Genomic DNA, 16874 nt, shown 5'->3' with positions numbered 1-16874 from the left:
CAAAGAAATCCCAGGGCTGATCTCCTTCAGAATGGACTGGTTGGATCTCCTTGCCGTCCAAGGGACTCTCAAGAGTCTTCTCCAGCACCACAGTTCAAAAGCATCAATTCTTCAGCGCTCAGCTTTCTTCACAGTCCAACTCTCACATCCATACATGACCACTGGAAAAACCATAGCCTTGACTAGACGAACCTTTGTTGGCAAAGTAATGTCTCTGCTTTTGAATATACTATCTAGGTTGGTCATAACTTTCCTTCCAAGGAGTAAGCGTCTTTTAATTTCATGGCTGCAGTCCCCATCTGCAGTGATTTTGGAGCCTAAAAAATAAAGTCTGACACTGTTTCCCCATCTATTTCCCATAACATGCTATAATTATCTTGAATCTTACAGATTCATGACATGTAGGGGTAGGTTGCTTTAAATTCAAATGTAGGGGTGGGTTCTATATGTTTGTATCTTGTGCTGTTCAGTTTATAGATGATTAAAAATGTATACCAGGGAGCTCTTTGCTTCTCTTAAAAAAGTAGGAAAGTTTTAATTTTGTTTACTATTTATTTTTAGATTACAGTGGAATGTACATTCCTTGACTATATCATGGGAGGCTGCCAGCTGAATTTTACTGTGAGTAACACACTGGATTTTTCCAGTGTAACATGTGGCTTTTCCCCTCTATTTTACAGTGTTTTTTCTTTTACTGCCAAACTGACTTTTTGATGAAATGTACACAATCTGTTGAATATGGTCTCTGCAGAGAGTTTGTCTAGGTTGATCCAGAAGCTTTTGGCCTTGTCAATAATACTTTTTCCACCTGAAAAAAAGCACGTGTGTATAAATCAGTGATTATCCTGCAGTAATTTAATTAATAAAAAACATTAATCAAATGTACCCAAAAGTCCTCTATGTCTAAAGTCATAGATATAATAATCTATGATTTAAGACGTCTAGAAAATTAGGACTAGCAGGTTGCTTCAGGCTGAGGCTGTAATTGTTTCATTGTCGTGAAAATACCTGTCGGCTCAGGGACTTGTTAGCAAATCAGAGCAGGCTCAGGGATGAGTGTTTCTGTGTCAGCATTCAGTGTGTGCGTTTTCCTGGACAGCAAGCAAGGATGTCCCTGCCTTCCCTTGAGTAAGGACCGCAATTGTCATTTGGCAGGTGGGAGTGGACTTCACTGGCTCCAATGGTGATCCGCGTTCTCCCAACTCCCTTCACTACATCAGCCCCAATGGTGTTAATGAGTATTTGACTGCAATCTGGTCTGTGGGACTGGTCATTCAGGACTACGATGCGTGAGTATGACTCCAGTGCATGACTCCCCAGAAACGGCAGTGTCTGGATCTTCTGCTGATTCTCTGATGTAGTTGATGGGATAACCGTACTGGGGAGAAGTAACTTTCTCCTTAAAATTTCTCTTATCTTTTCTATTTTTCCCTTTGTGAACAGTCAGTGTTTACCTTTGGCCTCTAATCTCTGGCTGTGATTAGTTGTATTATGCGTAGCGTCCTTCTCTAACAGCTGACTGTTGGCAAGGCTTTTGTTTCTTTGATCCGGTTTTCTTGGGGCTTACTCATTAGGGATAAGTTATTTCTGTGGTTGAAGTCCAGAAGACACATTTTGTAAACACTCATAGACACTAATTTTTAATGTCTATTTTCTAGGCGGTTGTTGTCAAATTAGTTTCTTAATGGTGATTTTCAGCAAGTGCTACAGGATACCTTGATATAATTGCTGTGAAGTATTTTGAATCGATTCTCAATGGATAGATTTTGAATAGATTAAAATAGGTCCTTCTGAAGGTGTACTAAACAATAGAAAAAAATCCACGGTATTAATTTTTTGTTCTGTATCTGTTAGGGTACAGTATACGTTTTCACTTGTTTTTGTCTGTCATTTTATGATAAAAGTCCATACATACTGATGGGATTTTTCGTTGATCTGTTATGCCATTTAGATGAAATTTTTAGAGAAACAAGTTTAAGCCAAGGGTAGCAGTTCCAATACCAGCCTAATAGAATTTAAGACAAAACTCATTAAAGGCAATTGAAAAGTTACTTTATAGACACTTTGTTGTATAATCCAAAATGAAAATGTAAGCATGGATATGGTTAGTAATACAGTATCAATGTATTTCAATTGAAAATAGCTAGAAATATGATAAAAATTTCAAAGAAACACAGTTGTAATGGGACTTAGATAAAAAAAAGTAGTAAATTTACAGGGTTACTTTTTCAGACTGCTTCTTGGAAGTCAAAACAAAACGTTAACTAAAAAAAACTTACCACATGAAAATTAAAAAAGCTCTTCAGTAGTTCTTAGATCAAAGAGGAAATCAGAGTGTAATAACAGACTGTCTAGAAATAAAGGGTAATGAGAAGGCTATACATGATCTCCAGCAACTTAGCTCCCCAGCCCACGGCAGTGAAAGCATCAAGTCCTAAATGCTGGACCACCAGGGAACTCCTCTTACTTCATTTTTTTCTTTTTTTTTTTAAAGCATCTCCAGGGACTTGAACCTATGCCCTCTGATTAAAAGTCTGATTACTCTACCAACTGAGGTACCCAGGCAGTACTCAGGCATCTTTATAAAGGAAGATTTCTGACACTTTTATTTTTTAAAAAAGAATTGAATATAAATGAACTAGCTTTTCAACAAAGTAAAATTCAAGGATAGAAAGAAAAATATACATACAGTAATAGTAGGAGATTCCATATACATGTTAGCTGTTATATGTCAGGGAAAATTTTAAATCCTTTCTATATGATATTCATCTAGTCCTCATGCTTGGTTGTGAGAGAGGTGGTATCATCATCTTGATTTTACGGATGAGAAGCCTGAGGCAGGAAGGCTAAAGTCACGTGTCCAGGGTCCCTCAGCGGGTAACGGCAGACACAGAACCACACCTGGGCTGTCTGGCTCCGGAAACTTGTCCTCACCACTTGGCTTTGCTCTGCTTCCTCCAAACACACAAAGTGATGACTTACACACACCAAGTTAATAAATTAAATGAAGAGATGATTCTTTGCAAGTTCAACAAAATTTAGGAAAACCTTTGTTGACACCGATCCCCAAGAAAAAGAGAAAACACATAGAATATTAGTAATGAGACAGAGATCATAAGCATAAATTCAGAAAAAAAATCATTAAACATTTGTATGTTATGTTTGGTAACATGTTATACTATTTCAGTGAAAAAATCTAGGTTGCAGGATGATTCTTTTAGAAAGCTACAAATTACCAAACTTGGCTCAAAGAGGCAGAGAACCTCCTCAGACCAGGAACTGGTCAAAGAGCTCTTCTCACAAAGGCACCAGCCAAGACAGCTTCATACATAAATGAGGAATGAATTCAAACCTGAGAGAATCAAGTGAAAAATGTTAGAAAGTAGTGAAAGTTCAAAATGTGGTTACATACAACATAAAATAAAAAATCAGCAATTTTTCATGAACTATCAAAAACCAGTTGAAGAAACTGGAGTGAATAAAAGATCACAGTTCATAATGCAATAAAAAATGAGAATAAATTTAGTCAAAGGTCTAAAGTGAGAGAAAACTACAGAATTATACCCAGGGACAAAGAAGGAAAGATACGCCATGATTCTAGATAGGCAGATGTCACAGTGATGAAAATAGAATGTTTCTCTCTGGATTATTCAGTTTTAATCAGAATTCCAGTGGAACCTTGACAAAATGATTCTTATAATTTTCTAGAGGGCAAAATGAATAAGAATAGCCAAGTTTTTCAGGAAAGAAAAAAGGAAATTTGTGCTTGTAGATATTAAAACTTGATATGTATACATATATGATTTATTTCCCTAGTGGTTCAAACAGTAAAGAATCTGCCCACAATGTGGGATACCCGGGTTCGATCCCTGAGTCAGGAAGATCCCCTGGAGAAGGGAACGGCTACCCACCCCATGGCTATTCTCTGTAGTTTTCTTGTCTGGAGAATTCCATGGACAGAGGAGCCTGGTGGCTACAGCCCATGGAGTCACAGAGTCAGACACGACTGAGTAACTAACGCTTTCACTTTGGGCTTTCCTGGTGGCTCAGCTGGTAAAGAATCTGCCTGCAGTGTGGGAGACCTGGGTTCCATCCCTGGGTTGAGGAGACCCCTGGAGGAGGGCACTGCAACCCACTCCAGTATTCTGGCCTGGAGAATCCCGTGGACAGAGGAGCCTGGCGGGTACAGTCCATGGGGTTGCAAAGAGTCGGATACGACTGAGTGACTAAGCACAGCACAGCAACATTATATATGTTTCCTGTGTACAATATTAAGTATATATTGACAGCATGGAACTATTACATGACCAGTAGAAACACGCAATCTTGAAATAGACCCAAGAATGTCTGTCAATTTAAGTATATGATAGAGATGGGGTTGTAACAACTGTCAAACTGCTCACGAACTGGATTTGAATCCCTGACTTGTGCTTGTATATGTTAGGATACTTCTGTACAGACTATGGACAGAACTGCAGAAATAGATACCCCAGCACACCGTGATTTTGACAAAATAGAGATTTGTGTCTCCTTCCTGTTGCACGTCTAGAGATAAGCAGTTCGGGGCCGACAGGGCCGTGCTGCCACTCAGAGCGTCCACCCTGGGTCTGAGTTCTCGTCCTCTCCAGCCAGTGGGAGGAAGACAAAGGGACTGAGGATGCATGTGCTTTCCCCAAGGGTGCGATTCAGAAGTGGCTGCAAACCCCTCCACTCACACATCCGGCCAGAACCTCGCCCCCGACCACTGCCAGCACAGAGGCTGGGTCGGGAGAATGTGGTCACTGGGGCCCACGGGATCCAGGGTTGAAGGGGGAGAGATGGATGCTGGTGGATCCACATGAGCAGTTTCTGCTTCACATGCCACTCCCGATGAATTACACGTTTAATATCAAGATCAAGGCTTGGAAGTCCTAAGAGAACATATATGTAAATTGTCTATAATACTGCAGTGAGGACAGCCTTTAAGCAAGACAGAGAAGGCAACAATCATGAAATAAGTTTTGGGTGTTCACAGTCATTAACGTTAATAACTAGAAAAGGGAAGCTCTTTTAAAGTCAAAGGCAGACTGTCAACTGGGAAACATATTGTAACATCTGTGACACAGGTTCTAGCCTTGGTGCAAAAAGAACCATTGAGAAGTAATATAAAAAAGAGTCCCGCTAGTAGAAATGTTAGTATCATCGTTACAGGGTTCTGCTATGGCCAGCCGCTGGTGTCTGTCCGTTGGGGGAGAATCTCCGTACAGTGGAACACTTGGCAGCCACTCTCATGATATTGTATATTCTGTCCAAATTATCTCTAAGCCCTTGGGTCAAATATTCATATATTTTGCTGCAGAAATGGAGAGTTTTATGATGTGTAGCATTTGTACCATATTTCTGTGGCCAAACGTATGATATCTTATTCATATTAAGTGGTATAAATAAATACAGGCTATAAATAACCTCTTGTCAGTTGAGGTCACGTTTTGCTGCCAAATGACTATTTTTTTGTAGACAAATGAAAAACTTGTGCTTTTTAAAGCTTTATTAATTTATTTACATATTTATTTAGTGAAATGATAAACGATACATAAGTAGAGGTGTGTTAAGTGTTAATTGCTCAGTTGTGTCCAACTCTTTGCCACCCCATGGACGGTAGCTCACCAGGCTCCTCTGTCCATGGAATTTTCCAGGCAAGAGTACTGGAGTGGATTGCCATTTCCTCCTCTAGAGGATCTTCCCGACCCAGTGATGGAACCCAGGTCTCCTGCATTGCAGGCAGATTCTTTACTGTCTGAGTCATAAAGTCCATATTAATAAATTTGTATAGAAAGACTTTAAATTCTTTCAATGCACAGAAAAATATTTAGGATGAGAGTTTCCAAATATTAACATTAGTTCTAGTCTTTATTTTTAGATTTTTCTAATATTTTGAATGTTTTAAAAGTAAGCTCGTATTGTCTTATTATGAGTAAAGAGACAAATGACCTTTTGCTTTTTTCAAATTTTCCTTTTAGTGATAAGATGTTTCCAGCTTTCGGCTTTGGAGCGCAGGTCCCACCTCACTGGCAGGTAGGAAGAGCTCATTGTGAAGGTTTGCCTCCTGGCAAAGCAAAACAAGCCTCATCAGTCCTTCTTTCATCTTTTGGCAGGTTTCTCATGAATTTCCAATAAACTTTAATCCATCCAATCCCTACTGTAATGGTAAGTTAAAAATCAACGTGAATTTTTAAACTGAAAGGCTTACTAAGTCTTTGTCAGTTGTTTTTTCCTCTATGATTGAAAGCTACTCAGATTTCCTTTCTAATATATTTTTGATATATATATATATATCTCTAATATATATATATCTAATATAATATATTATATATTATTATATTATATAATATATATATCTAATATAATAGAATAATATATATCTAATATATATTTTGTGATATATTAAATTTCCTATCATGTAAAGTAGAATTTTACACCAAGTTGGTGGTTAGTGTAGTAAGAAGGCAAATCACTATGATAATGATGAAGACTGCTGGCTAAATTCTTCTACCTTAAGAGGTCTAATAGAATAAAAGATTTCTCAGTCTTGATGGTAGATCAGTAAGAGTGATCATTTTATATTCACATATAAGTTGATTTAAAAATAAACCTTCAATAAAATGAATCATTTAATATGCAGCTGTTTTTCTCAGATTAACAGTTAACTCTCTGTGAAGAAAGTGTCCAGCAGCTAATTACTTGTTACACAGGTTCTGTAAGGAGGTGGATGTAGGCTAAAGAAGCACAGAATTAAGCTCTGGGAGTAGCTTTCCTTTGTGTGGAAAACAGGCATAAATATTGCTGTCATTCCACTTTTCTGTTTATCCCTCAAATATCCCAGTGCCTCTTCCTTTTTACCATATTGCTGCTGCTGCTGCTAAGTCGCTTCAGTCGTGTCCGACTCTGTGCGACCCCATAGACGGCAGCCAACCAGGCTCCTCCATCCCTGGGATTCTCCAGGCAAGAATACTGGAGTGGGTTGTCATTTCTTTCTCCATTTTACCATATTGAGCAATGCCAAATCTCCCACAAAATTAATATAAAACTAAACAGTTTGGAGGAGGGAAAGAGGTGGGGGCAGAGGCATACAAGTGTAGACCCTAAGCTAATTTTCTGCAAAGTGTCCTTTTAACAGTTGCAAAATATATAGATTTCTAATAGAAGATGATGTCCTTCCCTCCTCCTCTTATGATATTCATAAAGTAGAAGAGCATGAATATTTTGTTGGGAGTAGTTTGTATTAGGATTTTCTCCTTTTTTGCAAAACTCTTTTCTCATCCTTTATGCACGTTCAGCGGCTTTGGTTGTGGCCTTTTATATCCCTAGCCATATGAAACTGGGAATATTTTTCTTTTTTTGTATTTGGCAATGGTTAATTGGATATGATAGCAACACAGGCAACAAAAGAAAAAATAGATACATAAGACTAAAATTTAAAACTTCTGTAAATCAAAGGACACTGTCAAAAGAGTGAAAAGTCAGCTCATAGAATGGGCATTGTCACTTCATACCCACAATAAATAGCCATTATTTCTTTTTTTTTTTTTCAGTAATTTTTTCTTTTTAAAAAATGTGCTTCATGCTTATGATGAAATTGGAACAGTTTTTAGAATTTGTTGTAATTAGATTTTGTTTTGCAAGTAAATATGGATGACAGATCGTAGGATGATTCGTTTTAGAAGTTCATCCACTCTGAGTAATAAGAGCCTGTCTGTGGGCTGTCACGATGTGCAGCTTTTCTGCTTTCAGTTTAGTCTGGACAAAAGAAAGGATCGTTTTGGTTTCAGACAAAGGAAATGTCACATAGAAAACAATACAACTTTATTTTAAGACAAGGAAGTTTAATCCTCTTCTCTTAATTAGTCATTGAATTTAGTTGCCCATAAAAAAACATGTCTCAGTTGTTCCTTTAATGCAATGGAAAGATACTAGCATAATTCAGTTTTAGTTGAGGAATTGAAGGCTGTTGATATTTATGAAAACATTTAATAGCTTGTATACCTTATTGAAAAGCAAGCTAGATGATAGAAATGGAAGAAAATATTACTGTTGCTTTGGTTATGGGTTCAATTTTTCTATAGCATGTATCATTACAGAAAGATCCTGCTGCTGGCTTATGTTAATACTATTTTTGTTACTACTGGATTGACTAACCACTAGTTACAGCCTCACCTTATGCCTGTAAAATCATCTCTCTGTATGAATTAGTTACATTCTCAAAGGTGGTTCATAAGACCACTTATTCTTAAATTCAAAGTGCCTAAGGAGTCTATTGGCACTCATTCTAAGTGGAGAAAGTTGATCTCGTTAAGCTTTTAAACCAGATATACACTGCTCCTCCTTATTAATCTATGTTCTACGGGAAATTTTAAAAGCAGGACACCTGTTTTGGTTGACATTAAAAAGTCTTTTCAGATTTTCTTGATACTCTCAGCAAAGTACTGTGGGGGAATTACTATAGGCTTTCTAGTCTCTTACCTACATCTCAGACACTGTTGTGTATTAAGGGCAGATTCATCAGCAGTGCCTTAATCAGGAATGCTGTTCAGCTCTTGATAGGCTGTCTGCGGTAATCAACATTCTCCAAGTCTCAGTAATTTGTAATGACAATGATTTATGTCTCGATCACTTGACAAATCACTCGACTCTTGGCTAGACCGCTGCACTCCCCTGTTCCTTCTCATTCTGGGTCTCAGGCAGTCTGGAATACGCTGTTCCCATAGCAGGGGGGAAAAGCAAGACAGCTGGCAAAAACCGGCAGTAAAGATTCTTGAAACATCTGCTTAGACTTGGCTGTCGCGTCCGATCACTTGCACTGGGCGAAGCTACCCTGCAGGCCTAAGCCGCAGCCCACAAAGACATGCTTGAATGTTTCTGCAGCAAAATGTGATAAACAACCTGGAAGTGAATACTTGCAATTAGTGCAGTCCACTATACCACGCTTCATCTCTAAGTTATCCAATAAACCCTTGGCTAGAATTGACATTAAGTTCACAGCTGTCTGACATTTTTGTAGACCCTCTGGTCATATGTGCAAAGGTTTCCCATTTTTATCAGTTACTTTTTCGTACCTTGTCATCAGTTGTATGTTGCAGCATCTTTCGCATGGTTCTTTTTCCGTCAGAGTCTCATTCTCAAAACATATCAAAATTAAACAGTATAACAACCCTACTGAAGACTAATGAATAATTTGACTGAGGTGAAAACAAATGCCTTCTACTGGGGGAGAGGAAAGTTTATAGGTTTTTTTTGTGTGTGTGATGGAGCATCGCTATGGAGCTTTGTAATATATACCTTAGAGAACGCCTAAATATGGAACTTTTGACTCTTTAAAGCACTGTATGTTAGTATATAAATTAAACCAGCCACTATGGTGAAAAGTAGACAATTAAATTGTGCTTGAGAATTTTTAATCCTGCTTTTTTTTTTTTTTAAATCTAGGAGTCCAAGGCATTATAGAGGCATATCGGGCCTGCCTTCCTCAGATAAAACTCTATGGACCGACTAACTTTTCTCCAATCATAAACCACGTGGCCAGGTTTGCCGCTGCAGCCACACAGCAACGGACAGCCTCTGTGAGTGCCCTGTTGCCAGGGGCAGGGAGGACATGGGCTGGTAGTTGGCCCCAGTGCCCTTTTCCTGCTTATTTGGTCTGTCGAGATGCAAACACAGGGCATGAAGCAATGATATGTCCTCCTTGGTTTGGGAGTAACATCTGTTAAACTGGTGATCGTTAAAAACAAGAGAACAGCAAAACAACCTTTATACTTAATGAGTTTGTTCTCTATCTTTTGAAATAATTTTCCTGGGTAGGTTCTGGAAAAAAATTTTTTTTGAGTAGATTTAGCAAGTTAAGGCTTGAGGAGACTTACCACTTCGGTTGCTGTTGCAAAATGCCTGTTCGACCCTGGAGAACGAACCTCATTCAGCTTCATATCTTCAGAAATAAGTCAGGGATAACTGCCTCATACAGTTATTGAAAGAAGTGTGAGGAGATAAACCATAAACACCCAGCACATGATAGGTTCTATTATAATTCTGCTTTCCATTCCAGACGTAGATGACCCAAAAGATGGAGTCGCAACTTTATGTCCCATGGTATCACTCTCTAAAATGACTTAGCAGAGATGGCAGGATTGAGAGAAAGATTCCCTTCTGCCCCTCCCTGAACCATATCCATTTATTCAAAAGCATATTTTAGCTTGATAAACAATTCTACTTCCATATTTGATCTTTTAAGAATGTAGTTGTTGCCAGTTGCTCCCTTGACAGGTACTTTGACATATCCAATCCTCCAGTTCAATCAAAATGTTTCTGTGCTAACTGAAAGTTTCATCTTGCTTCTGTGTATTTTTGCCAACCTTCTTCTGTGGTCTGTTGCACTTTTAATTAACCTACAGTTTTCGTATCAGTTAATTTCCTTGTCATCAGAGAATCTTGGAAAATTTCATATAGATGGTATCCTGGGTAGAGACTGACAAGGAAAATGAGTGACGAAATGACTCATCAGGCGGGAGATGTCATTAACTGTTGCTTTTATTCTTGGGGAGCTCAGCTCGCTCAGCGGACATCATTGTCTTTTTTTGGCAGCAATACTTTGTGCTCTTGATCATTACTGATGGCGTGATCACAGACCTCGATGAGACCAGACGGGCGATTGTTAATGCTGCCAAGCTGCCTATGTCCATCATCATTGTCGGCGTTGGAGGCGCGGACTTCAGCGCCATGGAGTTCCTAGATGGTGACGGCGGAAGCCTCCGCTCCCCGACCGGCGAAGAAGCCGTCAGGGATATTGTCCAGTTTGTGCCTTTCAGGCAGTTCCAGAACGTGAGTACCACGCCTCCCTGCCCCTCACGCACTCCAAGGTGTTTGAACAGACTCTGCCTGTCCGTAGCCGGGCAGTTAAGAGTAGATGTCCGGAGTCGCCATGCATATATGCTGAGTTGTGTCCCACTCTGGGCAACCCCATGGTCTGCAGCTCACCAGGCTCTTCTGTCCCTGAGACTCTTCAGGCAAGAAGACTGGAGTGGGTAGCCTTTTCCTCCTCCAGGGGATCTTCCTGACCCAGGGATCAGACCCAGGTCTCCTGCAGATTCTTCAATACTGAGCTAGTAGAGTGTGTGAATTTTCCATTTGAAGAACCTTGATTAGATTTGGCTGTTTTTTTTCAAGGTTGTATTCTTGTGTACCTCTTATAGTCCCTATGATAAATTATTTAAAACGATGTTGTTGTGACTGCTGTTTTAAAATATATTTTATCTTTACAAATGTAACAAGAGAAAAACTATGTAAGTATATGATGAATTTACCAAACTAGAAGTTGATTTGATGAAAAACCTCTGAGGAGACTCTTTTACCCAGATTACTCTAATGGTAACATCTTGTAAAACTATGGTCCAGAATCATAACCAGGATATTGACGATACAATCAAGGTCCATCACAGCAGGCTTCCTCACGTAGCCCTTTTACAATCACACCACTTCCCGGCCACCTTCGCTCCCTCCTTAACCCCTGGCAACCACCAGTCTGGCTTCATTTCTATGTTTTTGCCATTTCAAGAATGTTATATAAATCACATAGTATATAACCTCGACATTGTCTTTTTTCCCACTTAGCTTAATTCTCTTAAGAGTCTTCCCACTTGTTGAATATATTGCTTTTTTATTGCTGAGTAGTATTCCGTGGTATGGGTATACCAGTTTAACCATTCACCCGTTAAAGGACATCTTCAATTGTTTCCAGTTCTCATCTGTCATACACAAAGCTGCTGAAAACATTCATAAGCAGGCTGTTGTGTGCACATAAGTTTTTATTTTTCTGGGATAAATACCCATAAGTGCAGTTGCTGAGTTGTATGGTTGTTGCATTTTAGTCATTAAAGAAGCTTCTGAACTTTTCTGGCATAATTGTGTCCTTTTACACTCCCACCAGCCAGGGTGTGCCTGGGAGTGGATGGAGGGGAATGAGCTGGGTGTGTATGCAGAAGGTGGCAATGTTAGGGATCTTTGTGATAATGAAGCTGTTCTGTGTCTTGATTGTGATGGTGGTTATACAGATAGACCCCGATGAGAAAATGACATATAACTGTGTACACACAGACTGGTGAAATCTGAATATGACAAAAATGTCATATAATGTAAATCATGTCATTTACATAATTATGTAAAATTATGTCATAGCTTTACGTTCCCACCAGCCAGTGTATGAGTGGGAGTGGGTGGAGGGGAATGAGGTGGGTGTATATTAAAAAAGGTGGCAGCGTTAGGGGTCTTTGTGATGGTGAAACTGTTCTGCATCTTGATTGTGACAGTGGTTATACAGATATGCTGCTGCTGCTAAGTTGCTTCAGTCGTGTCCAACTCTGTGTGACCCCATAGACGGCAGCCCACCAGGCTCCCCCATCCCTGGGATTCTCCAGGCAAGAACATTGGAGTGGGTTGCCATTTCCTTCTCCTATGCAGGAAAGTGAAAAGTGAAAGTGAAGTTGCTCAGTCGTGTCTGACTCTTAGCGACCCCATGGACTGCAGCCTACCAGGCTCCTCCATCCATGGGATTTTCCAGGCAAGAGTACTGGAGTGGGGTGCCGTTGCTTTCTCCCTACACAGATATACCCCCATGATAAAATTACATATAACTGTATACACACAGGCACACACACACACACACAAATGAGTACATGTAAAACTGGTGAAATCTGAATAAGTTGTGAGAACCGTACCAATGCTGGCTTCCTAGTTTTGTTATTGTCCTATAGTTATAAAAGATGCTACCTTTGGGGGAAACTGGGTAATGGGTACATGGGAGCTCTCTGCACTATTTGTAATTATTTCAAAATAAAAAGTTAAAAAAATTAATACCCAGAGAATGAAAGACCCACATTTAAAAGTTGAAAAGCAAAAGAACCAACATCATTAAATGCCAAAATGCAGGCACCAAAAAAGGACTTGTTAAATGTGAGCATACTAAAGCGTTCCCGAGTAACGGTTTGTTGTGTGTTTCGTGGCCTATTCTCGAGACAAGATACAAGCCTAGAAATTGGGAACTAACTGCTTTTTCCCGGTGGGGGAGTTCTTAGTCTTTTATCAAAATCCCAGTTAAAACTTGGTTGCTAATAAAATTGCTTTGATTTCATCTGTTCACAAGGCTCCAAAAGAAGCACTTGCTCAGAGCGTCTTGGCGGAGGTCCCCCAGCAGGTGGTGGGCTACTTCAACACGTACAAACTCCTTCCTCCCAAGAACCCGGCTACGAAATGAGAGGCGCCCTGGTCGTCCGAGCAGAATTCTTTTGTGCTGTGTGGAGCAACAGATTTCTCACCATCTCAAATCGTGAATCTGTCATTTTACACCCTTCTCAGAAACCCTACGATTTACAATGCAAACCTAGCTCTCTCTGGAGTATGTCTATTTAAAGCATTCTTTTTATACTTTTTTTGGAGGAGAGTGCTAACTTAGGCTTTGCCCAATCAACCCAGTGATTGCCAGTCATTGCAGTAATTGCGGTGAGGCTGTTTGGATTAGGAGCCGGTGCGAGAAAAGTACACGTTCATGTGGTTGTTTACTTTCATATGATGAAAATGCTGTTTTTGAATGTTTGTCAATAGAAAGAATGGGAAATTGTTGGAATGATGCAATTTACAGGTTGCTGTGCTTTGCTTAGGCGATATATGTATTATAAGCCGATGTCCACACCAGATGACCAGAGTTTCTTAAATTAGATGATACTGAGTTTGTATCTAGAACTATATTTTATGCTTTTCCGTGGGATAAAACTACCTTCACTTGTGCTTGAGTTTTGCTGCAACTTAGACATGCACAGTTCAAAACAGAATGCATCCTCAGAAGACTTCATAAGAAGTCCCAAATTAGAAAGGAAGACACATACATATTCAGTTCTTAAAGCTGTAAAATCAACAAGTAGAAGGAACTTCCTGTAAGCCATTTTATTTGCCTTCCTGGATCTTTCATTTTCACTATTTAATATTGTAAATGTGGTCAGATTTGACCTTTTCATTGATTGTATGTGACACTCGGGATTCTGTATGTGCATTAATGATAGCTTGTCCTAGACTCAGCATTATTAGATGATTTCAACTGGAGTTTGTTAAAATGGGTAGGACTGGGTTTGTCCAGGAAAAGCTATAAGGACCAAACATATAAGGGGAAATTCGGAATTGCACTTTCTGTTAGTTAATGAAAGACATTACTTATTAAAAAAGGCAAGCTTTATATTTTCCTTTATATCTTCCAAGGTCACATACATTGATTTCTACATTTATATAGATTCATTTAGGTATTTTCTCCTTTTTTTGTTAAAGTGATTTTTTACTCTGATTTTTTAAAACTCATGATAATGGTTATTAATCAAAATCCTATTTTACATTTTAATACCATGCTGCTTCCTAAGCCCAAAATGTACGGTATTAAGCAAAAACCTACTATAACTTAAAAAAAAAAATCCAACTGCTGCATAGGATAGAATGGACTTTCCATGCTTTTTTTTTAGTATATTTTTTTTTCCTGATGTTTACACTTTGGAATATAATCCTTAGCAAACATTACCTTTTCAGAATGGATTAAGGTTTTACTGAGGACCTGTGTGCCAGGTACCACACATGTCTGTGTGCTGGCCGGTCATGAAGTAACATCTGGTTATTGAGGACTGCATGTCGGTCACGGATCCGTATGGGATGCACCTTGTGCTGTGCTGACGTGCCTTCCAGGGTTACTGAAAATGTGCCACCGCGCGGGTCTTTTGTCCCCTGAAATATTTGAAGGAAGCGAGCCCTCAGCCATGAACAGCTTTTGGCTTCTTGGAAGCCGCTCGTTGCCCAGGTCAGGCTGAGAGGGGCTCTGCTGACCATCGTGGGTGCCTGCCCCCGGCGAGCAGAGAGGGCGTCTGCTGACCATCGTGGGTGCCTGCCCCCGGCAAGCAATTAACACTTTCCACTCAGCTAGCTGGCCTCTGGATGTGCGTTGTTAACCTGAAGGTACTTATTAACTAGTCGTCTGTTACCCTATAGTATGACTTATGAGATGACAAGTTATCTTGACGTCCGTCAGGAGAGGAATGAACTGCTGACTCTCCCAGGAGTTTGCAGCCTCTGTGTCTAAGATGCCCTGCTTTCAGTTCTTTTTGGTGCTGGGGAACAGCATATATAGTTTGCTTTGGTTTTCAGAATTTTCTTTTGTAAACATACGCGGCCTTTAAAAGAAACGATTTGCATGTGATCTTGGTATACTGCAAGACAGAAGTAGAGGTTCTAGTGTGAAGCTGAGGTCCAGGGGTCACCGGGCCCCCTCCTCAGTCTCCTGAGCCCCATCCTGGCGGCACTGGGGCCACCTGCAGGGCACCTGGGCACCGCTGGTCAGAAGCATTCATTGCTTTCATCGGCCAAACCAGTGTCCTGTCACCACTGTCATTGATTTGGTCTTCATAATTTTATATTCTGATTTTAACCAGAATTGTTCTCTTTTGAAAATTAATTTTGTATTATGCATTCTTGATTTGGTTCATCAGTAGGTGCTATTATTCATAAGACCTGTGATTCCAGTAGATTAGGGGAATTGATACCTTTTTGCAGTTTTGAATAAAAGTGTTGATAATTTCTAAATTATCATTTATAAAATTCTTAGAGCTTCAACATTTTGCATCATCACAGGCTGATTTAGTATTGTTTTGTATTAAAATAGTCCTTTTCCCTTTCGTGCTGCCATTCATTCCGTGCCATTAGTCCTTAAAATGCGTTTAAAGAAGAAATAGCCAAGTTGACTGTTACACCTCATCCAAACAGACACATCACAAACATACGAGGGCGACAGTGCCTGGGATGGACGTGGTACTTCTCAGTCTGCCTGTTCTGAGAGAAGAGCAATTAGCATGGTCACGTCACCTTGTGCTTGAAGTGGAAAACTTTAAGATCGGAAAAATTTAAAGTCAGATCAGGGATTTACAGCTGTCTACTTTGGTAGTGCCTTAGGCAGCCTTTCCAGAGTAAATTCAGGGCCCCCTTGTTGCCATGCCTTATTTAACATACTTTGCCTTATTAATTGTGTAAATTTTCTGGAAAATCATCTTCAATAAAATTTCTCCTAGTCTCTTTATATGTGTGGTTGGTAGTCATGGAAGTGACACATATGGTAAACCAGAAGCTTGGTTGAGATTTCGAGAGACTATTTTGTGGTTTTATGTCATATTTGATAATAAGTGTGTAAGTTACTAATATATGAATTGATGTTAAGTATATCTTCCATTTGGATAAAGTCATTTCTTGATGTGTTACAATAGTACCTTGTTTTTATTTTTGTTCTTTCTTCAAATGATATTGGTCAAAAAGTTAGAAATAAAGTTAGTGCTTTAATCAGCCTGTATTCTGTGTTTTTCTGAATTAAACAGTTTGGGGGGTTTATTCTTTTATGGGATGTAATCACTTAAAGATATTGAATGTATTCAAGGTATTTTTCAGGGTACAGTAAGGGAAAGGTTCTCAGCTTAACTAGGGTGCTCACATGAGAACTGTGCCCTCCTATTTTATCGGTTGTTGGGCAGGACAGTATATTCACCTAACTTTTTCTTCTAAGTTGCTTCTATCGTGTTGCAGTATTGGGCAAGGTCTTGGGGGAACAGTGTGACCTCGGAAGCCAAAGTTGCCGCCTTCATGGAAATAATGGACCGGAAGAGAGAGGAAAGACTAAGTAATTGTAGGGACATGAGGTCAGGGGGAGACCCGACCCACCTACTGCCAAGGAGCACTTTTCCCAGGATGTGCACCCCCATTCAAGTTGAGACCTGAACCCTCACTGGACGACGAACGCTCAAAGCATTTATGAAGGTGTCGTATCAACAGCAACTGTG

General features: G+C 39.6%; 1 protein-coding gene and 1 long non-coding RNA gene across 4 annotated transcripts in view; one reads left to right on the top strand and one right to left on the bottom strand.

Annotated features, from left to right (window-relative positions):
• CPNE3 (copine 3) overlaps positions 1–16383 on the top strand; it is a 48508-nt gene extending 32125 nt beyond the window's left edge. For both annotated transcript variants that reach the window (XM_061439437.1, XM_061439436.1), the window contains exons 10-16: positions 562–621; positions 1156–1289; positions 6000–6054; positions 6135–6186; positions 9463–9596; positions 10612–10848; positions 13166–16383. In XM_061439437.1, coding sequence (XP_061295421.1) covers positions 562–621; positions 1156–1289; positions 6000–6054; positions 6135–6186; positions 9463–9596; positions 10612–10848; positions 13166–13276 — 783 coding nt within the window. In that variant the 3' untranslated portion in view covers positions 13277–16383. The remainder of the gene's footprint in view (positions 1–561; positions 622–1155; positions 1290–5999; positions 6055–6134; positions 6187–9462; positions 9597–10611; positions 10849–13165) is intronic.
• Positions 558–10676, bottom strand: LOC133260754 (uncharacterized). Of its 2 annotated transcripts, XR_009740951.1 has the most exons (3): positions 9894–10676; positions 8500–8919; positions 558–808 (listed from the first exon to the last, which is right to left on the bottom strand). It is a non-coding gene; the product is annotated as an uncharacterized LOC133260754 (long non-coding RNA). The 2 variants fall into 2 exon arrangements; XR_009740950.1 differs by lacking the exon at positions 558–808 and having other exon boundaries at positions 7815–8919.
• Positions 16384–16874: the final 491 nt, after the last annotated feature.

Source organism: Bos javanicus, chromosome 14 (genome assembly GCF_032452875.1).
Source record: "Bos javanicus breed banteng chromosome 14, ARS-OSU_banteng_1.0, whole genome shotgun sequence".
NCBI lineage: Eukaryota > Metazoa > Chordata > Mammalia > Artiodactyla > Bovidae > Bos > Bos javanicus.
Note: the sequence above shows the minus strand (reverse complement) of the source record. Positions and strands in the feature narration are given on the sequence as shown.